This window comes from Syngnathus acus, chromosome 23, assembly GCF_901709675.1.
Source record: "Syngnathus acus chromosome 23, fSynAcu1.2, whole genome shotgun sequence".
Lineage (NCBI taxonomy): Eukaryota > Metazoa > Chordata > Actinopteri > Syngnathiformes > Syngnathidae > Syngnathus > Syngnathus acus.
In genome coordinates, this window is record NC_051107.1 from 5,703,141 (window position 1) to 5,729,433 (window position 26,293).

The 26,293-nt window shown below is 52.2% G+C and overlaps 3 protein-coding genes across 5 annotated transcripts; 1 reads left to right on the forward strand and 2 right to left on the reverse strand.

Moving 5' to 3' along the window:
• Nucleotides 1-30: 30 nt before the first annotated feature.
• itfg2 (integrin alpha FG-GAP repeat containing 2) lies at nt 31-4,479 on the reverse strand. Its single transcript, XM_037243417.1, has 12 exons — nt 4,154-4,479; nt 3,980-4,075; nt 3,877-3,918; nt 3,638-3,806; nt 3,431-3,570; nt 3,201-3,364; nt 3,039-3,133; nt 2,917-2,970; nt 2,622-2,713; nt 2,413-2,530; nt 2,006-2,179; nt 31-1,661 (listed from the first exon to the last, which is right to left on the reverse strand). Exons 1-12 carry the CDS (start codon nt 4,247-4,249, stop codon nt 1,564-1,566), a joined length of 1,338 nt encoding a protein of 445 aa, XP_037099312.1. The 5' UTR covers nt 4,250-4,479; the 3' UTR covers nt 31-1,563.
• Nucleotides 4,386-25,410, reverse strand: LOC119117177. Of its 3 annotated transcripts, XM_037243322.1 has the most exons (16): nt 25,266-25,409; nt 23,633-23,704; nt 21,539-21,707; nt 20,177-20,467; nt 19,800-20,102; nt 19,055-19,216; nt 17,914-18,087; nt 16,817-16,869; nt 16,542-16,641; nt 15,165-15,332; nt 11,951-12,021; nt 11,761-11,871; nt 11,456-11,553; nt 9,730-9,799; nt 8,675-8,912; nt 4,386-5,881 (listed from the first exon to the last, which is right to left on the reverse strand). In XM_037243322.1, exons 1-16 carry the CDS (start codon nt 25,359-25,361, stop codon nt 5,877-5,879), a joined length of 2,181 nt encoding a protein of 726 aa, XP_037099217.1. In that variant the 5' UTR covers nt 25,362-25,409; the 3' UTR covers nt 4,386-5,876. The 3 variants fall into 3 exon arrangements, with proteins under 3 accessions (XP_037099217.1, XP_037099216.1, XP_037099215.1); XM_037243321.1 differs by lacking the exon at nt 4,386-5,881 and having other exon boundaries at nt 8,408-8,912; nt 15,165-15,296; nt 25,266-25,410; XM_037243320.1 differs by lacking the exon at nt 4,386-5,881 and having other exon boundaries at nt 8,409-8,912; nt 17,914-18,057.
• Nucleotides 6,260-7,870, forward strand: ascl1a (achaete-scute family bHLH transcription factor 1a). The gene is made up of 2 exons (XM_037243491.1): nt 6,260-7,191; nt 7,283-7,870. Exon 1 carries the CDS (start codon nt 6,617-6,619, stop codon nt 7,175-7,177), a length of 561 nt encoding a protein of 186 aa, XP_037099386.1. The 5' UTR covers nt 6,260-6,616; the 3' UTR covers nt 7,178-7,191; nt 7,283-7,870.
• Nucleotides 25,411-26,293: the final 883 nt, after the last annotated feature.

Consider the following 26,293-nt stretch of genomic DNA (forward strand, 5'->3'; position numbering starts at 1 on the left):
GGTTGGCAGATTCTCAATGCAGCCGCTTGGTTTTTTTTGTTTTGGATTTTGCCCTCCGTCACCCAGTGCCGTTATGTCACGACAGGTTTATTTTTGGCGTTTCTCCTTGCTCTTCTTCTGTACAAGCGTATTTTCTCTGGCTGACAAATAAAAAGATACGTATTCTGGCTAGCTCTGTGCATCTTTCCCTCTATTTTTAAAGGGCACACGTGTTGAATATATGTCTGTCTTATCTGCGCCCGAGCAGATGGCTCGCGGCTTGCCAAAGGTTACCTCGCTCATTCCCATTATCGGCAAAAAAAGCTCCAAATACGCGACTAAATAAGGGCTTGCGACCGAGGGAGGAAAACAAATTGCGCTTTCCTCATTTAGCAACACGAGAGCCTCTTAAATACTTGAGATGGTTTGCACAAACGAGACCTCTTGACATAGCTTCATTTCGGCCACATCAGTCAACGTTTTGAAAGCTTGCCCAGACTAACCTCGCCGTGAGTGATTGGCAACGTTGAGCGAGCCGTGTGAGTCATTGCGTGTAGGCGGAAGTTTGATGTGGAAATTCTTAGAACTCCATTTCGAAAGGAATTTTTGAGACTTCAATATGGAATTTGTGTACTGGCCCTGATGAGGAGGAAAAAAGTGGCCAAAATGAGCCAGCATTGGGCTTGGTGTCCTTAATCCTTTCTCTAGTTCGGTCTCTCCACTTTTAAATTGGCCCTGTCAGGCGCTTTATTTTTTTTTCACGCCGGCGATAAGCCGAGCACAACATGAAGGCGACAACGGAAGTATGAGAAGGCGCGCGAGAGAAAATCCCCGCGCTTCAATTTGCCGCCGCCTCTTTGCTTGCTCCCACTCGCCTCGCCGCATCCTGTCAGCGAGCGGTAACAAAAAAAAAAAAGCTTTTCTTCCCTCAAGTTCAACTAAGAGCAGCAGAATGTAATTTTTCTTGCTGTCGGCGTCCCAATATTTTTGCAGCTGGCATCGCTCAGCTCGGGTCTCCGCAGGGAAGGCGAACATTGATGTGCTGGGCTTATGTAACTCTCCGGCGAGAGCAAGGGAGAGACCTGCGAGTCGGCCAGACAATGAGAAGATCCGTCTGGATATTTCCATCCACCCATGGATTCACAAATCCTAGCGTGCCAAATTCAAAATGATTCCCTTGAAATCCAAACACACGCACTGGGGCTTCATTTCAAATAAATTAAAATTGTGCCTTTAATACGCTTATACGGATTGCGTCAAACGACGGGCTTGTTTTTGTAGGCCGCTGGGATCTTGATAGGGGCTGCGCTCGGTGGTGTCATGTTAAGTTCCCGAGGCTGGCGGCGCCGCTGCTCGTCAGCATCCATCGCGTCAAGCTTACGTAACGAAACAAGCGAGGACAATTGGCTTGGCGTGTCAAAAGGGCACGCGGGCGGCCACGAGGAGCCCGTCCATGACAAGGGGGGGCGGGGGGAAGAAGACTGACAGGAGGCGGTGCGGAGTGACTGAAGCGCTTCCACCGGCCTGTCACGTTTGATTGGCGGCTCCCTTTTGAAGTGGAGGAGGCGCGTCGCCAAGCGTTTCTTAGCGCGGACAAAGCCGAGACAAAGAAGAAGACGGGGACGCGTCTTCGTAGAGAACGTCTGACAGCAGCGATCTGACAGCCGCCGGGTCCTCGCCACCTGTGGAGAGGAGGTGCCACACAAGCAAAGACCTCTTAGGGTCCCACATTGCGGCGCTGTCCTTTTTTTTTTTTTACTCAAAAGGTTTATCTTGGTTTTAGTTTTTGAGACCGCAAAAAGCTGGCATTCAAACAGGGGTGTGTAGACTTTTTATATCCACTCTATTTTAATTGTGTCTGCGTTCATGCAACCTGAACGGGATTTTTCACTTTTTCTGTCACTAACAAGCAGCTTTCCTCCTCCTCATTAGGGCGCGTCGTGTCACCGCCCGACCACATCCGACGCGTACCCTCAGCCACCGCGTGAGTTTTTTTTATTTTGTTTTTTTGGAACTGCGTACTCACTGAGTCCCAGCGCCGCCAGGTGTTGTGTAAACTGCGGCCGCTCGTCCAGCACCCGCATCAGGTTGGTGGACTCCATGCGCTCCAGCTGCACCTTCCAGTAGACGTAGATCTTGTGGTTGAAGCTGACGTACACCAAACACGGGCTGTTCTTGCCCTCCTTGCACGTGTACTGGCCTGCACGCGCAAAACGGGAAATTATAAATGAGTAGCTCTTCTTATGGAATAAAAATGAAATGAATATTGATCATTTTCCATTGACTTCATTTTGACAAAAAACGAATTGGCTTGAGCATGTGAGGCTCTCTGCTACCACCTGCTGACCAAACAAAATAATGACAACAACATTGTTGAAACGGAATCATTTTATGGATAACTTTCTTTTTGGTAACAGTTTGGCGATTCCTCACCGGCGCAGAAAGCGTTGACGTTCTCGTCAAACTGGAAGCGCACCACGGCGCGGTTGTGGTCGATGATGTACGTCTGTCCGTCCCAGGCGCACGCCACCACTTCCTCGCGCCCGTCTCGCTGAAACAAGAACAACCCGAAATTTGCTGACTACCCTTTCACTTTGCGAGACATTCGTAAAAATAGTCCCCAAAAAAAATAAAAAGGTGACCGTGACGTCAAGCTTCTGCAGGGCGAAGAGCTGATGGTCCACCTGCACCGACCACAAGAGCTGCTCGGAGCTGTCCATCAACTTCAGCGTCCCTGCGGCACATTTAACATTTGCACTTTTTTTCAAGTGTAAAACGTTTTGTTCAACTGCATCCAAATGAGGACACTTTGGCCTTGGCGGAGGTCATGGCTCTCCTGGGTGTCATTCTATTTGAATGCCGGCGTCTAATTTTAACGCTGGAAGCCTTGGGGGAGGTGGCATAATCCCACCCGTCATGAATGATTGATGGGCTTACCATCCAGAGTGCAGAGAGCAAAGAGGCCGCATCTGGAAGACTCCTCTTTCGAGCCTGTCAATCACATCAACATCATCTATTGATTCCCAAGCAATTTCAATCAATCATGAATCAATGATCACCTTTGCTGATGCTCCCAATGAGATGCGTTGACACATTTTTGTTGTGGATCCGCCCGGTGGTCAGATGGAGGATGATATCTTGTGACGGCCCCTCACTTGAAAACCAGCAGAGTCACCATCAAATTGATCCCAGTACCTGACATTTTGGAGCAGTTTTCCTACCTGCTGGACCCAAAGGCCTCGCCCTCGTCGTAGTGCCGGTCTCCGGGGGTCGGCGAGTCCTGCTGAGTCCAGGAGCAGAGCAGGATGGCGTAGCTGCAGCCGGGCTGGGACACCATGAGCTCCGGCAGGCCCTCGGGACCCGGGTTCACCGCAAGGCTGTCGACCTGAAACCACATCAAAAATGAGTGAGAGGGCTTGATGGCAAATATTCTTCAAAACAAAGGTGCAACCTGTCCTTCCAGCAGCCATTTCTTGAGTAGAACCAGCTGACCCGATCCCGAGTCGGAAGCGTCTGACGGTTCTTCCCATCGGAACGCTCGCACCACTCGGTCGGTGTAGCCCACCACCAGCTCGCTGCGGCCGTCGCCGTCTGGCCAATTCATTGACGTGTGTGACTCCAATGACATCGCTCGATCATTTCAAGGCTCGGCGAGTACCGATATCGCTGATGAGGATGACTTTGGTGTTGGCGGGGATGTGCTGCGTGAAGAGAGGCCTCTGCTCGTCCGCGGCGAAACCTTCGTGCAGACTCCCTGAGTCGCCCTTGGCGGCGGTCAGGTCGAAGAGGTGGAACCAGCCCTCCGCCCCCACGGCCACCACAAAGTTCTGACCCAAGATCTTTCATGAGCACTGGTTCACAACAGCGCCCGAGAACACGCTCCGGTCCGGGACGTACCTTCCCCTTGTTGCACACGTCTCCCACGCCGACGCACGTCAGCTGACAGACAAGAGAAATTGAATTATTACCATCCAAAATAGATCAAGGTGACTTTGCCCACCATGCCCACGCAGCTCCTGGTGATCCAGGCTTTGCTGTCGTCGTTCTTGTACACGTGCAACTTGCCGCTGGTGTCGCCCACCACAAGCTCGTTCAGCTACACGCACAGTTGGTTTGAGGAAAAAAAGTAAAGGTCAAATCTTATATAACTTTCATTCAAGCACGTTATGCTCACCGTGTCGTTGTCGGCATCTCCCAGGCAGATGGCGTGAGGAAAGAGCGTACCCGAAAAGTCCAAACTAACACGTTGGACGTAATTCAACGACCTCATAGTGACCAAATTTAGCCAAATAGCAACTTTAACATCAGTTCGGAAACAGTTTCCTCGTTCGTAGCTGCTGTTTTGTGCTAGCCGACGGCAAATCAATCAAAACTCAATCTGAAAACGACATTATTAGTCAGCACGGTATACTCTGAATACTTTTTATCTTTCAAAAAGTCGACTTTTGCTTCGTTTTTTGGGCTAGCGAAGTTGACGGTCGCGCTCTTCCCGGTCAACAAACTCACGTGACTGGGCACAGTACGGCAGAGCAGAATGGACAATTAAAACCAAATCGCGAAGTGTCTTGCAATGACATTTCTGTCCGCAGGAGGGAGTTGTTTGCTAACATTTTTTTATGGCAGCGACTCCAATGAGATGAGCAAGGTCATACAAATAGAGAAAGCAACGTTTTATGGATTGTTATTGAGTGAAGGACTTTGGGTTGCATTCAAATGTGACAAGTGATGTCATAAATACATTTTGATGACGTAACACAAACTCCAGGGGAGACTGTAGAAGTCCATCCATATATGTGCACTTTCTATTTACTTTGAAACAACATGAAGCAAAATTACGGACGAGTAGATAACATACGTGCCTTGCCATAATAGGGACAATGTGAATAGAAAACGGATAGATCATCAACGACGGTCAAATTGCGATGGTGTGTGGCTCCCTCTAGTGATACACAGGGGGGGGGAAAAATCACTTGAATTTAATTTTGGGATTTATTTGCAAATTACTTTTCGACGCAGTATGTTTGATGAGTCATTAATTTTTATTTATTTCTGATGGAAATACATTTTTGTGATGTGAAAAAGTTCATATGGCAGTTGTTGCTTGACTTGTTATTTGACCAAAAAAATGCAAGCCCTTACCACGATTTCCTGCAGTAGCTGCGTCTTTTTCTTTGGAGTGAGCCAGACACCGAGTGAGACCTTCAAGGTGTTTGTTCGGAAGGGCACCCAGATGTCACGTCCTTCATTAGGGCGCACGGGAAGCCCCCGCGGGCCCGCGGGCGGACGAGTGCACCGCAAGTCCTCACAAAGCGCTAATTGGACTGCAGGGCGAGCGGCTGAGAGCGCCTGGATTGGTTTCACAGAGGCCGGACGTGGCCAGGCTCTGAATAGAACCCACGCTCCTTTCCAAACTCCCTTGCTGGGCCAAACACACAGGCAGGCCTGGGGGAAAGAGGGGTGGGGGGGGGGGGCTCAAATAAAGGAAAGTACTGGTGGAGCGAGAGAGTGGGGGTCTCACTCAATGCACGCTTGATTTTGAATGCCACGGCCAATGCAGAAAATTGCACAATTTATTACAATCCCTCTTCAGGACGCAGGGACGGGAATAAAGGAGGGAGTAGGAAAGGGAGTGGGACAGAGGTGCAAGGGGCAGAAGGGGGGGGCTACACTTTGCTGTGTTTTGTTCCAGCCTGACTGACAAGTCTTATTATGCCGCACTCTCCCAATGCGACAATAACGCACACAGCGCCTGCTGGACGCTACTGTAACACTATCAAGTGGAGCCAATTGCACACAAAGACCACCCCGCCGCCCTCCCCTTTTTCCATACGGACGATGATCCGCTTCAATCAAAGTGGAACCTTGCAGCCTGGAACATCAGCAGAAGATGCAACTCTTCACTCTGGAGAAAAACAGGAAAACAATTAGATTGAATTTCGATTAATGCATACGCAGAATTTTAGCACAGCAAAGCACCGATCATATTATTTCATTTTTGTCTTTTTGCAACCTGTTCAGCTCAAGTTAAATATGCATTGTAGGAACTTTGTCAACTTGACTGAACTTGTGGTTTTTTTCTTTGCAACTTTCCCCCCCCCTCCCTAAGACACACACACACACACACACACACACACACACACGGAGTGACAGGCTGTTTGTTTAGTGCTCCAAGTGGCACGCGTCAGGCGCGCGCATCGCACCGGCGCGCTGGGCGGAGCCAAGGTGTGGCCACGCGGCCGGCAGGCCGTCAACGGCCGTTGAAAAGCGGCCGTCTCTTGTCTGCGGCTCACACTCCACTCGCACAGCAACACGCTACGCACGCACGCACGCATGCACGCGCAAACAGACAGATAGAGACGCACGCCTCCAACCACGTGACCGGCATCCGCAAGACACGCACCTAGAAAACTTGTAATTAATTAAAAAAAAGGGATTTTTGGGGGTCTTTGTATTTTCCCCCCCGCAACTACGTTTTTTCCCCCATTAGTATTTTCTCCCAACTTTCTTTGTTTACAAGCGTTTTGTTGCAACTTTAAAACTTTGGGGGGAAAAAAAGTGATTTAAACTTTTTTTTTTAACCCTCAGATTTTCGTACTTGACTTGTTTTTCCATTGCATTTTTTTGCGGGGAGCACACCATGGAGCTCGCTCCGGCCGCTTGCTTATTCAGCGCGCAGAGCGTCCCGTTGAGCCCGAGCGGAAAGGCCGCGGGGGTTGCTGCTGCGTCCGCCAAGCGGCCCCGCTCGTCATCCCCGGAGCTCCTCCGCTGCAAGCGTCGCCTGAACTTCGCTGCTTTCGGCTACTCGCTGCCCCTGCAGCAACCGCACGCGGTGGCGCGTCGCAACGAGCGCGAGCGCAACCGCGTCAAGCTGGTCAACAACGGCTTCGCCACCCTCCGCGAGCACGTCCCCAACGGCGCCGCCAACAAGAAGATGAGCAAGGTGGAGACCCTCCGCTCGGCCGTCGAGTACATCCGCGCGCTGCAGCAGCTGCTGGACGAGCACGACGCGGTCAGTGCTGCCTTCCAGGCGGGCGTCCTGCAAGCGTCGTCGCCCGGTTTGCAGGCGCACGGCTACGCGACGGCTGATATGAACTCCATGGCCGGCTCGCCCGTGTCCTCCTACTCGTCGGACGAGGTGTCGTACGACGCCCTCAGCCCGGAGGAGCAGGAACTCCTCGACTTCACCAACTGGTTCTGAGCTCCTATGCACGGGTAAGTCTCCAGCCCATTACGCGCCTCGCCTCGCCTCGACCGACTCTCCTCCTTCGAATTAGAACCAACCTCCCATTTTCTTCCCGCACAGGAAAAGAAAACAAAAAAAGCCTCCAGTCCGTTCGCAAGCCCGGGTGGAGAGTCAAGAAGCGCCCATGCAACAGTTGCAAGAGTTGGAAGGAGAAGCCCGCATGAGGACGCCGAGAGGGGACGCGCACACGCGTGGCGTGGACAGACTTTTGGGGCTCCGCGGACCACACACAAAAAAACATTATTTCACAGGAATGAAGAAGAAACTATGCTAAATCCAATCAGCCTTTGTCACAACAGCTTCCAAGTCGTAGGAAATCATCTCAAGTGCTCTGATACTGTTTTTTGCAAATATATCAACTATTTTTCTATGTAAAGAGATTTATAGACTTTTTTTTGGTACGCATCCTTTTTTTGTATATATTTTGCTTACATAATTCTATATATGTCACGTGTCTTATGAATCCTTTCCCTGAACGCAGCACCGACGTGTCTTATTTAAACTTGTTCATGATCAAAACTTATCATGCAGCTAGTGTCCAAACAAGCCAGCACCATGTTGGAAACCATTATTATTATTATTATTGTCAGCCTAATATGAAGAAGAAGCATATTTTCTATAGTGCAACAATAAATGATTTGCTACTGACTCTTACTGTTTGTGGAATTTGGGGGGAAACATTTGACACATAATAGATTTAAAAAATTTACGCATCCAAAAGAAGTTTAGGTGGACGTTTTGAAGTGGAATGAAAAGGGCTTTTTTTTTTGGTGCATCAAGAGCGTGCTCTGTGTTTTGTTTGAGCCCAAACCAAGTTTGACAGGTGAGGGAGGGGGCGGGAGGCTTTTGGCGTGTGCCTGCTGACACGCAGCGTCCTGCCACGCGAGTCACTGGCCGTCCAAATTACCGCCAAAAACAAGCGCTTGGTTTCATTTGAGTTTGACTCAAGAAGAAGCAGAACATGAACATGACTGAATCAAATCTGTTGTTTCATTTATTCAAGCCAATATGTCTGCTAAATGTCGTCAAGAGGAAAAAAAAAAAGTTATTGAGGATAAAAGTAGACTTTTGGCTGCAATATTCCCGCGCTGTGGTCTGTCAGAGTACATTAGGGGTCCGGCAGGCGAGCGCGGCCGTGTCCACTGGACAACAATGGCTCCGTCTCGCATCTGATTGGGCAAATTATTCATTGCAGACGGATTGTTGCTTCGCCCGCCACATTTGCATAAGCGCACGGCGGCTGAGATTTTGCGTCGGGGCGGGAATATAGACGATATTGCCGGTTTAAATGAGTAAAGGGGAGGAAAGTAGCTTTACACAGAGTCAATGTTGAGCAAAGACATTTCAGCACCAGAGACAGCAACCTTCACTTACTGTTTTATCTTTGACACCTTTGAGGACACCTGCCGGCACATTCCAAACAATTTTGGATTCCGTTTGCATTCGGCCTACCTGACGCCAGTTGCGTGGCGTCGCGCAGCGGGTTGTCGACGACGGAGGTGTGGATGCGCATGAAGAGCGGCAGGTAGGCCAGGAAGTCCAGCAGGTCGAGAGGCGCAAGCGTGCGGAGCTCCCGCGCCGGCCCCATGCCGCCCGCCTTCAGCTCCAGCGCCAGCTGCTCGCCGCTGATGAGAGCTCGCCGCCCGCCCGCCTCTGCCCCGTGCTCGTCCAGCAGGAACAGGAAAAGCTGCTGCAAAGTGGGCACTGCATTAGGGTTGACGTTCCAATCCAGCGTCAGGTCGGGTCAACGCAAACCCAACAAATTGATTTTCAAAAGGATTGACTTTTAATCTTTTAATCTACAACAACTACCCAATTGAATTGATTTTATGACACCAATTCTTGAATACCATGAAAATGACTATTATTCGGCACATATATGAAACGTTAAGTGGTTGGCATATGTGCTGTGTGTGTTTGTGTGTGTGTAGTTATGTAGGTGTGAGCGTGCTGGTCCGGCGGGCGTCAGATTACCTCAGCTTGTTTGTGCTCTTGTTGAAGTGCACCTGTTTGCACACTTAATGCAGGCTGGAGAATAATTGCTAGGAGAGGGGAGGGGAGGGGGCAGTGGGTGCAACTAATCCCCACCTTGGCAATTAGCCAATTCCCCCCCCTGTAAAGCCTGCAGGATAACAACGCTATCTCTGACAGCTCGGCCACTACAAAGCTGCCAAGCTACCTGCGAGCTGGCTGGACAGATGTGGGTGCGTGCGCCGGTGTGGGTGCGAGCGCTGGTGTGGGTGGGTCGTGCGATGACAAGGCGAGCTCTTTAATGAGACTAATCTGTTAAAAGGGAAAAGCAGAGGCCGGGTTTCTCCCGCTCGGGGAAGCTTGTTTATTGCATCATCTTTTTCTGTCGTGCATCTTTGCGGCCGCAATAGGCGACTCACTATTTGGGCCCGGGCTATAGCCAGAGCCCCGACCTAAATTCCTGACCTAATTTGCTGAGTCAAGGTATTGTGCGGCAGAGAAGGATGGGCCGACGTTGGCCGTCGGGCGAGCGTTACCTTGACTTTGAAGAGTCGTACTTGGAGAGAGCGAAAGTCCATGCTGGTGACCAGCGACCTCATGAAGTCACTGCCAAAGAGAAAATGACAACAGCTCACTTTGGTGCCAGTGATGCGTTTTAGGGATGGCGGTGATGGTAAAGTGTTGTGAGTTCATTGTGGTTGCTCAGCACGGCCTGCCCGCCAAACAATGCGCGGGCACACACACACATCCCGCCACAATAACGGCTACAACTGCTTTGGGAAGTGGGGGGGGAGTCGGGGAACTCTTGTTGGGGTGCGAGGGGGGGGGATAAGGGAGGAAGGGGGTTTGGGGGTGACACCAAAAAGTAGGTTTGGCGGGACAGTTAGAAACAATGGGGAAGTAGGGAAAGAAAAAATGTCTGGGACACACCCAATGTTTATTATGATATGAAGTTAAAAAAAACAAAAAAAACAATATAAACAATAAAAAAAATTTAAAATAAAAACAAAATACAATTCCTAATATTTTGCAGATTTTACTTAAAAAAAAAAACAAAGTTTTTCTTTTTGAAAATGCCCAAAGAAGCCCCTCCTGGCCGGATGTAAAAGAATGGGCGAACGTGGGCCAAAAGTGCGCTATGCTTCAGCGCTCCTGCGCTGTGATTGGCTGCCATGTGGGGAGCAAGAGGCGGGGCTTGACGGGGATGAGGCGGGACAGGGTAGCTAATGATCATTAATTGCACTTGCTTAGAGGTAAAAGAGTCCAAACGCGACCGTGCGCTGACAACGCTGGTGTGACAATGGCTCACGCAAACCAAGCTGGGGGGTGAGTTGGGGTGGGGGGCTTCGGGGTCATGTGTGTGTGTGTGTGTGTGTGCACATTAAGAGCAACCTAACCCATTTCCCTTCCCGGGCCTCCCGCTAGGCTAGCACAGCAGACTTGTCACTTTTGCAATCCCCCCCGAAAACGTTTTGGCGCTCGCCGCCAAATTTCCGTGGCCTAATTTGAACTTTGGCAGTACCGATGACAACTTGGGTCAAGTGACTCCACCTGGGCTCGGTGAAGTTTAGCAAACAGAAAAACGACAGTGAAATCTACATATTGACACTTTGCTGCCTTTGAATTTTTTGTGGCTCCGCTGCCCTCTTAACATTTTTGGACAATCGATGCAAATTGGAGACGCCCGCTCAGCTTTCAAAGGGCGGCGAGCCTGAAAGAAAAGGCCGATTGTGGAAGTACAGTTGCAGCTCGCACGTAAAGCGGGATTAGAGGGCGGCGGGATTAGCCACAGGTAAGAGGATCGGATCGGGACCGGGCCAAGCCGGACCAGGCCAGGTCGGTCGGCAGAAGGATCCTATTGTTCTCCCCCCTTCCTCCTGCCCGCTATCATGGGCGCTCATCTCCACACGCGGCCTCGCGTCACGCCGATCTTCCCAACCCGGGACGCGCCAACGAGACGGCCGTAAATCTCGTGACCTGGGACCGGCTGAGAGCGAGCCCTCATGGCGGTGGGCCGGCACTGGCAGCGGGCCTTGACCCCTGTCGGCTCGGAGGCCACAAAGACCCCCAGGGCAAGCTGTGTGTGGGAATGTTGCGCAAGCGCACACGGGGAGCAGCACAAGGACGGCACACATGATTTTATTTTTCAACTTTTCCAGCCCACAGCAGTTTGCACTTGTTACCTCCACCAAGGTGATTTGACTAAGCGTGACAATGAGTTGAGAAAATGAATTATTATTTATGGCGGGGTGAGCCACTTACTCCATGGCGGCGATCTTTTGCGCCAGGCTGGCGATGACGGCAAAAAGTCTCACGTCCACCAGGCCGTCTGTCACGCGGAAGTCCACCAGGGCCAGGATCTACAAAAAAAGAAATTTGATATTGAAACACATTACAACATATTAAGTCGAACGCAACTCTGCTAGCATAATGCTAACATAGGATGGGAAACGCCATTGGCAGGCTAACAAACATTAGCAAAGCTATGATTCTAACTTCCAGACTTTAAACCCATAAAAATGTTTCCTCCAAAATCTGCCATAAAACATGGAAAAAAAGAATGAAACCCTGTAAAGATAAATCTCCTCCTCTTCGGAGAGAAGTTCAGCCGGGACGATTCGCTTGAGGGCGTCCACCACTTGAACGCACGAGATGTAACCGTCGCCGTCAGAGTCTTCCTGCAAACACGCATGCAACATTCCAGTAGGGGTGTCCCAATACTTTTGCCAGATTTTTTTTTTCTTCTCTCCAACGTACCGCTTCAAAGGCTCTCTTGTACTCTTCCAGCTTCTCCGGACTGAAGATGCAGAACTTTGCCAAAAAGTCGACTGCAAAAACAACAAGAGGACAGACGTCACATTTCTATGGACGGCGACATTGTCCCCCTTCTGGCCGACACGGGGTCAGGCGGGCGGGACAATGTGGGGCGAGCGGTTCACAGGAGTGGATCCAGTTGGCCTCAGGGCGTGCGTGTGTGTGTGAGAGGGTTAATGGTTCCTTCTATAAAAGCAGCTTAATAGATGTCGGAGGAGTCACAGGGGAAGCCGGGGCAAAGATTCATGATTCAATTCCCAAAAGGGAAAAGCACATCATCAATATGGTAATTCATTCATGATCTTGCACCGACCGGCGAGTCCCAAAGAGAAACGTACAATGGCCGCGCAGTTCATTAGGACGTTTCAAACACTCCAATCAGGAGGAAACGTTTGATCGTGTTGGGATTGTCATTTTGTTGACGCTCCCTAAAGGTGCGAGCGATTCCAGTGGTTAAAGTGAGTGAGGGGGTGGGGGGGGGGGGCTTTTTTAAGCTGCTGCCACTTCAATTTAGCAGATGAGAGTGACTGTGCTGCATGAAGGCCGTATTCATGGCCCGTTTGGGGTGGGTGGGGGCGACAGAGTTGATTTCACTTGCGTCTGACTTAAACCTCTGGACCGGCGGCCTTTGTGCAGCTCGGGCCATTTATCAGCTTAGTTCTCATCCAAAGCGGGCCTCCGCTTTTGTCATGCAGAGTGCGACATTGGCGTGCAGTCAACTTGACTTGTTGAAGCCTGATGGATCAAAAACAAAAAAAGCTCCAGCATCTGTTTGCAAATATCTCACAGGTCAGCCGAGGCGCTAGCTTGCGACTACCTGCTCGGCCCTCGGATCCGTCCGTCTCTGGGGGCGAGGGAGGGAGGGAGGGGGTGTGCAGTGGAGTGAGAGATCGAGGGAGGACCAGCGGCGGGACAAAGCCGGCCTGGAAAAGCTCCCGCCTGAGAGTCTTATCTGATTCCACTCCAGCGCCTGACGCCTTTTCTCTCTTTTCCCCCCCCCCCAGCAGCAGCGCAGGTTGCGCCTTTGCTGTCAAGCCGAGCAGAAAATGTTCATCAGCCAGACGAGTGAATGGGGAAAGACGAGACAGAAAGAGCCAGAGAAAAACGCTGTAAGCCGAGACGGCGGCGAGCCCCGTGTTTGTTTGGCTGTCGTGCGGGCACGGCTACGGATGGGGTCCTGGCTTGCAAGTGAAATTAACAGGAAATAAAACATGACAGGATGATCGTCCGTCACGAGCGGCTCATTGAGCGCTTGCTGGTGGACGTCGGCTTGGCAGATGACAAATGGCGCCGAGTGGGATTTATTTGCCACCTCCTTTGGCTGCGCACACGCACGCACCAAAGTGGACAATAGTCTGCTTTTGTGTGCGTGTGTGTGCTTAATGGCAGACTTTTGTTTGCCGCTCCTCATGGCCACTGTACCCAAAGTGTCCCACAATGCCTTTCAACAAAGCTCACATTCAGCACGGGCGACCCCCCCACTTTTTTCCTCTCAACTCTTTTTATTTTTAATAGCGGGAGAATGTCACCGACCTACTTCGGCTCAAAAAAAAAAAAGTGACAAAGACAATCGAGAGCGGCCAGCGTCGACACGTGACGTATTGATTCGTATATTGGAATGAAAAACGGACTCAATGGAATTAATCGATTGGAGTGTGTTTGTACAAGAGTGTGTGTGTGGGGCTGCGCAGGTGTGCGAGTGTGTATTCGAGTCTTTGTGCGATTGTGTGCACTTATTAGCGTGCGTGTGCCGGCAAGGCAAAACAAACAAAGCCACACGTAGCCGCCACGCTCGCGGCCTCGCCACAAACCACAAGTTAGCGCCGCACGCACACGCGCCCCTCCGCCGACCAATCAGACGGCGGCGCACGCCCACCTGAACGCCGGCGGAACAGATGTGCGCAGATAGCCTCCACAAAAGCCAAATCACGGCCTATTATGACAAGGCCGCTCCTTAGCGCGGCGCCGTCAACGAGGCCCATTGTGGCCCGTTTGGAGCTTTTGACAGGAGCGGCGGCCATCTTGCACGCCGTCCGCCGCTCGTCAATGGCGAGTGACGGTAAACACGGCGCACATAAAAGAATCGTGGAGCTGGATGCACGCGCCTCCATTCATCTGCTTTAATTACGCCGAGGTGACCCCCCCCGCCTCGGTTAAAAGTCAGAAACGAGTGGGCGGGGCCAAAGTGAGGCTGACTGCGAGGTCGCCAGGTGTTTGCCAGCCTTCTTGTTGACACAACAGGGGGGAAAAAAGAAGACAACTCGCTTGACTATTATCGGCCAAGTGCGTGTGGCGCCCAATTAGCTATGCAAAACTCCAAAGTGCTGCAGGGCGCCCACACCAACAGACGGCGGGAAGAAGGAAAACAACAGTTTAGAGGGGAGCCGCCAGCACTAAACGTCCCGCTTCCATCACGCTACATTTCATCCCGCCCAAAAAAAAAGTGGCCTTAGTATCAGAGTTAGCTGCTAGCACGACATGCTAACTGTATCTGCGGCGCATCAACACTGGTTCTCGGAGAGCCACGTCGAGTCACGACTGGGCGCTCGTTAGCACGTCGGCGGTCCAATCAAAACGCTGGGTTGGAAGCGGGCATTAATGTTTGCCTAACCGCTATTGTTAACTTGGCTGCGTATACGCTCGGGCAAATGAATGGACGAGTGCGGCTTGTAGTTTTTTTTTTGTCCTTAACTCTGGTCCATGCAATTAGGCCCTTTCACAGCGCTAATGAGGGGCCGCCGCCACAAGTGTTTGGGTGTGAGCGGCCCAACGTGTGCACACACAAACTCTGTGTGTGTGCGTGTGAGGACGCACGCGACATTAAAAAAAAAAAAAAGACGAGACAAAAAACGATATGACAGATTGTACCCGCATACGCTCTGTAAATACGACACACCCTGTGCACTCTCCAACGACAACTCCAAACACACACACACACGTATTAAGTGTACGTACAGTGCAAACACGCACACACATGTCCCATAACGTTTGTTTTGAAGCATCCAGACTATTAATTTGCATGAAAGCAGACTGCTTGGCTCCGGGAACTATTTGTAATATTTTGGTGACCTGATTTCGGGTAAAGCCAACAGAATGCACCTCGCTCATTTAGAAACGCACGTTCTTCTAACCAAGGTGGGAAATGGCACCGACTCACAGTCGTCAAAGTCGGAGCAGACGCGAGCGTCGGCGGGGATGCGCTTGGAGGGCTCCGCCATCTTGTAAAGCATGTTGAGGACTTTGCTCTTCCTTGCATCCACACTCGAGTGCTTCGCCTCCTCTACCGCAAACGCCACCGTCTGGGATCCAAGATCTGCATCAAAACCTGGATGCACAAAAAAAAAAAAATGCTACACTGTTAAAAATGCATTCAGGACATTCCATCAATTTCAAGTTTTCATTGACAATTTCACATTTGCACATTTTTCACATCCGGCTTTTCAGTTGGGCATCCTCTCCTCGACATTCACGCGTCCTTGAAAGCTCTGCCGCCCCGATTGATGGCGCCGCGACTCATTTGGCGGCGGCGGCCATCCGGCACGCCGTCACGCTGGAATCGGGGGACGACAGGATTGAGCGATGTCGTTTGTACGCCGCGCCGAGCAAAGCATGCGGCCACGCAAACCTTTGAGAAAAAATGGCACGCTGGAAACTAAGCTAGGGTCAAAAGGGCGCCCGTGTGGCTCACGCAGCGGGAGCAGGCCGGGGCGAGGCGCTGCGACTCGTTTTGGCCAGTTTGCGAAAAGGATGAGCGGCGGCGGGACAACGGGCGGCACCCGGGCTATTCAAGCCAGCGCCGTCGCCCCCTCCAAGAATGCGCCGATGATTATTCATGGCCTCTCAATCAGGCCTGACAAGTGCCAATCAAAGGCGCCGGCAGCCATGTGGGCGGGGCTTCAACAACCACCGGAGGATTTGGGGGGGCGGCAGACAATGGCGGCACGGCAACGCTGTCAGTGTGTGGTCTCGCGCTTACGCCGCTAATCGGACAACTCAGATTAACGCTCTTTTGTGGACGGCCGCGATAACGTCTTGGTGGCTAGCAGCTGAATGCTAACCGGGGGGGGGCGTTTTGGGAGCACCCGAGGATTAGTCCACCTATGAATTCCTGATGAGCTCAAAGGTCGGATGGTGACGACGGCCGCAGCTGGTTCGAGACTCGGCCGAGTGGAAAATGAACCGCTTTGTTAGGCAGACGACCGCAAAATCAGATCTCGCGTCCTTGTCCTAGTCAGAAAGCGCATTTTGGAATCTTTGGGGATTTCAAGTATGGAAGGAAACTCCTTGCTGAAGAAGGTGGGCGGAGGGGGAGGGGGCACAGCTGACCTTTTTCCTTGGCTTGGACCATAGGGCACGTAGACAGGCGAAGACGATACACGCCGAGGATTAGGCCGGCTTAAGTGTACCGGAGGAGAGTGATGGGCGATGAGCAACTCGCCCCGCCCACCGGCAGCCGGGAGAGCTTTCAGCGCATCGCACGCTTGATGAAAATGTGATGTGGGGGGGGAAAAAAAAATTAAAAGTGCTACGCTACCTTCTTCGGGCGAGGAGGACCCCGATGGGAAGCCGTCAGATGACGGAGTCGCGCTTAGGAGGCATGACGAAGGAGACCTGGAAGCTCCCAGCGACCAATCCTGGAAGGACAAACACAGCAGATTGTGCAGACTTTAGCTTTTCATGATTGTCTCCACCTTTTTTTTGTCATTCTAATCATTTCCTTTGTGCTGAGTGCAAGTTATGATGACAAACAAGCGTGGGGTGGAATGTGGGATCATTTGTAATTGCGCAACATGTTGGGGGGTCACTCACCGACTCGTCAGCTTCCGGGACCTTCCAGAATGAGTCGGGACTCCCCGTGGGACCTGAAGATCACAGGAAGTCATTTGTGTGAGGTCGTGTCAGGCAGGCAGGTGTGTGTGTGTGTGTGTGTGTACATAAATGCTTGTCTCTGACGCACGCCGACTTGTCTTTTGTAATGGCGTGTGTGCACAGATATGAGTGAGGCCGCACAGCGTGTGTATTCTGTTAGCAAATAGCGAGCGGCAAAGAGCAGCACCTGTCTGCGGGAGCCTGCCAGGTGCAAACATTGTTCTTAGGACGCAAAAGGAGGAGGGGGGGACAAGCTTATTGTCAACATTAGTCTAAATTGGAGAAGTCGCCGATTGTGGCATTTTTTTTTTTTTTTTTCCCCCGAGGTCACACTGCGACATCGCTCGTCGAGGGCATTTCCCACGACGTGTTGTAGAAATGCTAACAGGTAGCTCAAAGTGTCATTCTCTTTGGGTTAGGATGAGATTTTCTCCCGGCTTTCTGATTGGCCGGAATGCTCGCCTTGGGGCTGGCAGCGCCGGCCGACGCCTCCGAAGGCACGCTGAACCCCGCCCGGCGTCTTTCTGGGCTTTTTACAAGCCCATAAAGGAGAGTTTATCTATCTGTGTCGGACTTTCCGCGGTTAATGATCGACGGCGGCGGTTTGATCTTTGTGAATATCTTTACGAATATCGGTTAAAGCTCGGGGAAGGGGAGGGCACACTTGAGACGCTGCCAATAAAGCCCACGCGCCCCTTCTGCTGAAAAAAAACCACACAGAAAATGCACACACCTGCAAACTGTCGAAAAAGTCTGGCTGAGATTGATGGCACTGACATCGAATTTTCATAAAATGTTCTTTTTTTTGCATAACTTCAAATTACTGAAAACAAAAGAATCATTAATAACAATCGAAATAAGGATTTGAAAGATTTTTTAGGTTTTTCATCATACTAAAATAAATAGTATTCAAAACTAAATAATACAAATATGTAAAAATATATATGGTAAATGAGAACAAAAATAGTTAAAAAATAGAAACTGCAGTAAATCACAAACATGTATTTCATGCAAAACTGCAGAGCGTGAGGCTAAACCTTCTGAGGTGGCCGTGACATCGCAAACGTCGTCCTGCTCGCCTGGCGCCAGGTCAGGCGTGCCTTCTGGCGTGATGCGACGCTCCAGGAGCAGCAGGCGCACACGCGCCAGCGAGCCCGAATCCCCCGACGACAAACGGCGGCCTGCCGTCAATGCCGCACACACCGACGACGCTTTGCAAACAGACAAGTCGAAACGTATTTATTGATTTGAATTGAAAGGAAACATTCTCAGTCACCAAATTGACATTCATTTTGAACCTTGGGCCGACTCGTCAAACTGGAATGGGAAACTACGCACGCACATCACACCCGATTAAATGCGGATCAGTGACAGTATGGCAGGGGGCCCATGCAAATCTGTCCCGACCCGCGTTGGACGGGTGCGGAGGTGGAATTCGTAGCCACCAAGTATGCGGGAAGGGAAGAGAAGGGGAGGGGAGAGAAAGTCCCCTGAGATATGGATTTGTTGTGTCATGGTGGCAACAAGCTTTGTGGACTTTGGGAGAGGAAATCCCGGGATAACGGACGGCCACACTTGCCGCCGCTTCATCATTAGCCAGAAAGTGGAATGAGAGGACACTCAGCAGAACCGCCCGCCCGCCCCCCAAGTGCTAATCTGGGGGCTAATCCCGCCGTTACCACCCACTGTCCAGTCAAAAATGCAATTGAATCCAATTTGGAATCACACTAAAAAAAACATCGGGTAAATCGAAAAATTTAGTTTCCTCTTCTACTTCGTATTTTTGAGGGGAGGGGGAAGGTTTGCCCCCCCCCCCCCTGAGTTGATTGCTTGACACTATGGTTGCTGTGGCAGCGGCCCACCCTGATCCTTCCACCGCCTGGGGGTCAAAGGTCGGGTGGGTCAGACAGCGGTCGGGACAAGCGAGCGGGTTAACCACCTTGTCGGGGATTAGCCAGGAGGGAAGTCTTCATTCGGATACACGAGCTGGCTTGCTCGCCCCCGATGATCTGGAGGAAGGCGAGCGTGGCTAATTGACGCGGAATTAGCTCAATGGAATCAATTCAAAATGACATCACGGCATAATGTCATCATGATCATCGGCGAGTTCCGTCGCCAGCAGACGCGCCCATTTGATGAACACTTTGGTTCAATTGTGCCATTAAAGTCTCGTCTTACCGCGCCGATCCCAATCTTCGCTGCCCCTCGAGTCGGCCGCTCGGTCCAGAGACGAGCGGGACGAAGGCGTCGAGGGGGCGACGGCGTCCGCTTCCTCAAACGGGTCGCAGTGAACGCCGCTGAGTTCTGAGTCCGGTGACTCCGTCGTCGAGCCGCAGCGACCTGCAACCACCAAAGATTAGCTGAATGTACATCGTGTGTGTTCAGCTAAACATGTTTTGGGTGAAAGAGCAGAGCTTCTCCCCCAAGGACGTCATCTAAGGTGTCGTTATCGCAGGGGAGATCTAGAGCGGGAAGCCTTCCGGGGTTTAGCGCAATCCGCCGTCCTTCAGGCACTCAAAGCTCTCGCTATCTGATCTCACTTTGCTCCCCAAACTCCATTTTGATGGAATTGAGCAGAATCTTGGTGCTGGTGGGGGCAATTGGATTGCTCTAATATTCCAAAGATGGCTTAGGACCACCATTTTTTTTTGCTGCTGAAATGAATGAAGCGGTGACACACGGCAAGTAGAGAACAGCGGGCGACGACGCAGACCCCCTCGACGCCCCTCACCCTGCTCGCACTCTGCCGGGACAAAAAGAGAGAGAAAGTCCCAACACAATTTGCACATTGTTTGCCTCCTTTCACCGAGTTCTGGAAGGAGTCAGATGTCAGGGGCCCGAGCCTTCAATTAGCAGTTTATCAAGAAATTTGACAAAAAAAAATTTTTCGTGGAAAATGAAGACCATGTGAGGGTGAGCCCACCTTTCAAGGGGGAAATGGGAGGCAGCACGGGCCAGCGCCGGGGGTCCGCAGAGGGGGTTCTCCTGCTCGCTAAAATGGGACTCAGTGCAGAGACACCACGACGGGAGTCCAACGGTGGGACGGCATCTGTGGAGGAATTTCTGACACCTTCTAAGGTGTCCTCAGGCTTTTCCGAAGAACCATCAACATTAGGCAGTTCGGGCGGGACGGCATTAATCGGAACCAAGGCGTTCCGAGGAGTCGGTCGACGGTGGGATCGTTCGGGAAGGCCCGGTGATGCGGATGACGGCTGCCTCGGATCTCCTGCCAAATGAGACACAAAGTTCATATGATGGAAAGACAAAATGAGCAGAAAGGAGGCTAAAGCTAAAGCTAACCAGATGTGACGCTGCTGCGGCCGCCGGCCAAGCCGGTGCTCCGGCTGAATAGACCGGATGTCGGACGACCCAAGTCTGAAGAGACCTCGGAACGCTTGGCCCCGCTCGGACTGAAGCAGAATTCCCCGTCGGGTTCTCCCGCTTCGGGTCCGTCTGCCGGCCGGCGTCCATCTTTGGGAACTTTGCTGTGTGGTCTCGCGATGGTGGATGACGGCGGAACGGGAGGTCGGCTCGCGACGGCATATCGGACGCCTTCACGCGCTCTCCCGTGGGTTTGGCCGTGGCCGGACCCTTCAAAGACAAAACGGCGGCAAACAGAAAGAAAAGCTTTTTGTTTCTTGCGCCGCTCGACTCATCTGTGGTTGACATGGCCGTTCCCAGTGGCCTCGAAGCGACAACGCTCGTTCCCCTGCTGGGCGAGCCAACAAAAGGCGGGAAAAGAAAAAACTCTGCGGGAGCAGCTGTCGCCATTCCCAAATTGACAATAGCCAGCAGGAGTACGACCGGCGCAGGATTCGGATCGGCTGAAGAACCAAAACATTTGCCGTAATAGTGAGTGCTAGTTTGAACCGTTCATAATTGAATCTGAAGCTCCACAATTTGAGCTGAGGTTTCCAAACCAAGTTCTTGTAGGCTTTTTTTTGCTTTCCAGCTCAAGCCTGAATTTGTTTTGTACTGTGAACTGTTTATCATTCCTTCCATCATTTTACGACTGATGCGCAACAATGAAGACTGAGGGACACCAGTTGAAATCTTCTTTCCTTTTCAAGGCCGCAGCACAAGTCCTGATGGCTCCGCCCCCTTTCCCTTTGGCCTTTCTCTCCTTTCCCCTTTTGCACACCGCCCAATTCTTTTCAGCGCTCTTTCTCTTTCTTGGCGGACCGCTGATTAGAGGGGTGTGTGTGTGTGTGTGAGCTGGGAGGGAGGGGCCGGGGGTGGCTGGACAATCTCCTGCTGTTTCCTCCACCATGAGGAGTCAGCGCAGGGGATAAAGAGAACACATTGCTGCACTGCTCCCCTTACAATGCGACGCCATTCCCATCTGTTGGGGCTGAGCGCGCGCGGGTAAATGACATGTGTCGGGGCGTACGAGGCACGCCGGCGGGCAATTGTGAGCCAGCCCGCCGCCATATGGCGGAAGAATGACTTTTTGGGCCGCTCGTGCCGAGATATGCGGCCCCCGTCGCGCTCCCCTTTCCCCGTACGCTGAGGTGAGGGCTCGACGACATTACTTCACATCAAAAGGAGCCGCCAAACTACCCCCGGCGTGTGGCTATTTTGTCCGCCAACAGGGCGGCGCTGTTTGCACTGAAGCAAATGCATTTCAAAGAGACGTAGTGGAGCATTTGAATTCGGCCTCACCTGGCGGCGGTCGGTAGGGGCGAGCGGCCGGCCGTATGCCTGCAGACGGAGGCTGAGCTGGCGGCTTGGAGCTCAGGAAACATGGAGGTCGGAGGCCTTGGCAGTCGGACTTCATGTGAGACAAGAAGCGAGGACAAAGTGAGGAGGGACGCTGGGGACTCACACGGGCCTGCGGAGAAATACAAAAATATTTGTGAAATGGAAAATAAAAAACGATAGTCCGAATTGAATTTTTTAGCCACAAATATATGAAATATGAGCGAATTTCACATGCTTCCAATGCAAGTTGAAGGAGTTCAACTAAAACTAGGCAGCTCTGTCGCCCTCTTGTGGCCACCACACCCACTACAGCGTTTTGTTGAGTGCCACAGTAAACAAGATGGCCCCAAAAAGGTGAACAAACAGCCACAGTGACCTTTCCAGAGCAAATAAGAAGAAATGTGTTTGTCTTGGTTATAGGCGAGCCTCTCACCCTTTCCAGCAGAGTGATGGAGGGATGGATGAAAAAGGGTTAGGGGGGGGGGCACTGTCTGAGCCTCACACAGGGAGGATCAGCTTGGAAATCTCAAGCTCTCAGATGTGCGGCTTTAAAGATTTGCATTCTTGTGATGTACACGAGTGAGGCACAAGAGCAGGACGCCCCCCCCTTCATTACCTGTCACTCGAGGCTCTCAAAAGTGAAGGAGGGGGGCAGGTGTGGGCATGTCGCACGCCAACCTGAAGCTGCTTTTATGCTGCTTCCACGAACGCCGTCCAACTGGGTGACAAATGTCAACTTTTTTATCCAAGTGATTTCAAATCTAAATGACTAGTTCTTTTCTATTTTTTTTGTGGGAACCAGATCAAATGGCCTTGATCCACCAGACCCGGGAAACGCGGCGACCTCCCGGCGCCCGGCAACCCACGCGCCGGCCGGCCCCGCCTAACCTCATTAGAGGCCATCTTGCAGCAGCGCCGGCGCGCCGTCCGAGCCCACGCAGGAAGCGCGTCCGGGCCGCGTGGCCTGCAGATGGACGCCGGGCCGGGCCTGGCCGGGCCGGGCCACCTTCCATGAGCCGATGCAGACGCGCTTCATTAGCCGGCGAGGACACAAGCGTGTCTGTGTCCACACGCACGCGTGCGTCTTGGCAAGAAAGCAGATTTGGGGCCTAACAAGGTTAAAGCCCCCAAAAGTGACTTTTTGCATCAGGGAGATTTGTGTTTCTGCGGGGCGTAATTAGCTTTGCCGCGGGGTTCGGGGGGGCCCGCGGCGCTGGATGAAGGCGAGGGGCGGTCGGGCGGGCGGGCGAACGGCGAGGCCCGACACTGGGCCGCATTGTGGCGGCCAGGACACAAATGTGATTATGGGCCGGTGTCAGAAGCCGGGCTCGCATGCAGCTTAGAAACTTTCTGCCTTGAGACAATGAGCTGGCTTTGCGGGAGCCCCCCGCCGGTGCCCCGGCACAAAAACACCACACAGATGCGGCTTAAGAGTCTCTTTGAGGCAGGATTGAGTCCATCAGGTTCCATTTGTCTCCGTCCTTGTGCTACATTTGTATTTCCATCATTCAAAATTACAAAATGAAAACAAAGACTCATTCTGATATTTTTGTCTAATTTTGGGGATATGTGACTTCCAATGAGGTGGATTTGGATTTCGCATCAAGTAGCTCTGAAATGGAATTGCCCAGTGAATATGCAAATCACGGCTAGGTCGCTTGCACTTTGAGTTTCCTGCCCGCAAGATGGCCGAGTGCCACTTTTGCCACCGACTTGTGGGCTTGTTTGGGCACCTGTGCATTCTGCCGCGTGGCCCCGGGCGACAAAGTCGCTTTTTTTTTTTATTGCACAGCGGCGGCAGGCACGAGCGGCAAACACGCTCTCGTATGCTAATGAGGCCGGCGCGGGCCATTTACTCGTTTGTTTAGCCGGGACGAGACAGGAAGTCTGCGGTCGCCACGGCAACCCTAAATAGCGCTCGCGCCCAACAAAAGAGCGACAAGTGGGAGAGCTAGCTTGATACGCGCGTCGCACGCTACCATCTTGCGGCTTTCATTTCTCTGGCAACTTTCAAAATGTTGGTAATCATAAATGCTTGCGTGTGCGAGGACTCACAGTCCGGCAGGAGACGACGGGCCTTTCCCACAAGACGGCCTTGCTGACAAAAGACACAAAGACGACGGGCCCCTGCAACAAACACAAAACAGACACAATGTTGCCGTTGATGGTTTTGATTAAGAGTTGCAGCACAGAACCAGTACAGTGATAGACCCCCCCCACACACACACATTGATGGAGTTCATTAATAAGCTCTCTGTCTTGATTAGCGCCACCACTTGATGGAGTCGTCCCACGCGGCAGACGTGTTTGGGCTCCATCTGCTCCCTCAGCGGGAGGGACAGCGGCCCGGCCGGGGGTCCGCCATGAGGAGCCCCGGTGTCCAGTCATCCATCACGGGCTGACTGCGGCGAAGCCCTCGGCACGGCTCGCTCCGCTTCAGGGTTCTTTTGTGGGGTGACACCGCAGGTGGGTGGAAGACAGGGGGCAGCGTTGAGATCTTTGCCCGGACGGCAGATGGCATTTTGCAGTCGCTGTCCACCTCCAGGTACTTCCTGTCCACGTGACTCACGTGGCGCTCCACGGCCTGATCGAATTACCCATTTGGAGCTCATCGGATGCTTTTTTGACTCCCGCGGCCATCTGCTCGGCCTCCTCGGGGAGCTCGCCTCTCCACTTGGGGATGTTTTATTAATTCGCCTGATTACTGCGCAGCTTGCCACTGGGGCCTATTAATAGGCATTTCATCAGGGTTTGATTAGCAGGCGCTGGAAGACAAAGCCGGCAGTCGACGCTTCGGTCCCCGGGGACTTCACACCGCAGCTTTGGCGGAAATTACGCCCTCGACGTCTTTACGATGAGATGCCGATCAAAAGGCAACACTCGCGGCCGTATATTCTTTATCCTCTGTGAAGAAATATTATTTCTGCTTACGAAGGGGTTTTGACCATCTCCATGCATGCAGTGTACTGCCCCCACATGGCCAAGGTATGCATCGCAGAAAGAACACATTGCCTGCAGCGTGAAGACAACAATACAGTGGCTGACCTCAGGACAAAAAAAACAAAATCCAAAAAAAGGCACACCATGGGCAGGACCTCCGGCGCACAAAAGAAGGGAGGGCGAGCAGCTCAGCATGAGTGAGGTCAGCCGCAATCAAGCGCCGACGTGAGCATCCGAGCAATCCTCGGCAAATACCATTCAGGCGCCGGGTGTTGCTCTGCGTGCCGGTCGGGGTCCGGGTCCGGGTCAGGACGGCTGCAAGGACTCCGTGACCCTGAAATGAGCTCCGGGAGTCACTGATGCCCCCTGCTGGTGCAACAGAGCTCCTTTTAGGCTTCACAATCCTCCGGATCAATACGCCGACGATCGGCGTGATTTTCGGGGAGGCGGGGGTCTCCGAGGGAGGCCACAAAAGCCGAGCTGACAAAGAGTCGGGCCGGTGGCGCGCCGGTAGATAACCTACTTAACATTCATTAGTGTCACAGAGGTGCACAGAGGGCGGGCTGGCTCCAATCTGAGCGATGGGCCCAGCCAGCCGGCATGGGCTTGCAAAAGTTGCTCCTTTCATCCACCAACCTTGTTGCTTTTGTCATGCTGCTCTTTGGATTCTGGCATTTGCAGCCAAGCAATTGCCAAATTGAATCCAAATCGCTCGAAAACGGCCGGCGCTGAAGGTTGTTGGACTCACCCCGAGCGCCTCGGGCGGCCGGCTGACGACGGGACGCCTGAGCAAAAGCCGTCGAGGACGCCTCAAGTCGGCGTTTCCGGCAGCCGACAAAGACATGTCGTCCCCAACTTAACACTGGACCTGCAAACTCTTCCGCCGTCAAAGTGTTTCTCAGCGGGAGGTGAAGCCTCCTCAAATAGCTCACACGTGTTAATTATTACCACGCTTGGACTGCACCGCTTCCATTTGCCACATTTTGGTCCAAATGGTCATTTCCACATCGTCCCGCTCGAGGACAAGGCCGAGCTTGTTTGCGCACGGAGAATATACCGACGGCGATATAACGAGGCTTTTCCCGTGCCAAAGGCGAAAGGTGGCGAGACAAAGCAGGGGTCGTCTTGTGTCCTCCCGACAAATGTCCCCGGCGCTTAATTACATTAAGGTCAGATAGTGGCGAGCTGTGTGCAAACAAGGCAGCCTATCAAGCACACAAATCGGCCGCTGGCCGTGTGTGTGCGCGTGCACGCAAAGCTTATTATGTAGAGTGCGTCTCAAAGTGGAGCTGCTTCATTTTCTGACGCGCAAAATCCAGTTAAACGGCACGCCGGTGTCGTATTAACTGCGCCCGCGGAGCACTGAGGGCCTCGTTGCCACGACGACCACAACAAACACCCCCGCCGCCGCAGCACGCACGCGCGACTAAAGCTCTCTCCCACCTCCGCCTCACATTTGCAAACGGCGAAGAAAAAAAAAAAGTTTTATTTAACTTCCCGACTTAAAGAAGCGAGAGTGCCGGGGGGAAAAAGTGCTCGGTGGGGGCGCCGCAGTGGATTGTGGGTAACGCAGGAGCCACAATGACCGTTGCTAAGGCGCCCCCCCAAAAATGTGGCCTTTTTTTGTCAAAATGTCATCAAACAAGATATTCTATGCTGGAAATCCTTTTGAGCAAAAAAAAAAAAAAAAAAGTGGAGAGTTGAGTGGAGTTTGTCTATTTCTTGAATTAAATAAAATTTGAATAGAAACTTAAAATCTAGTACTTGCAAAATTGT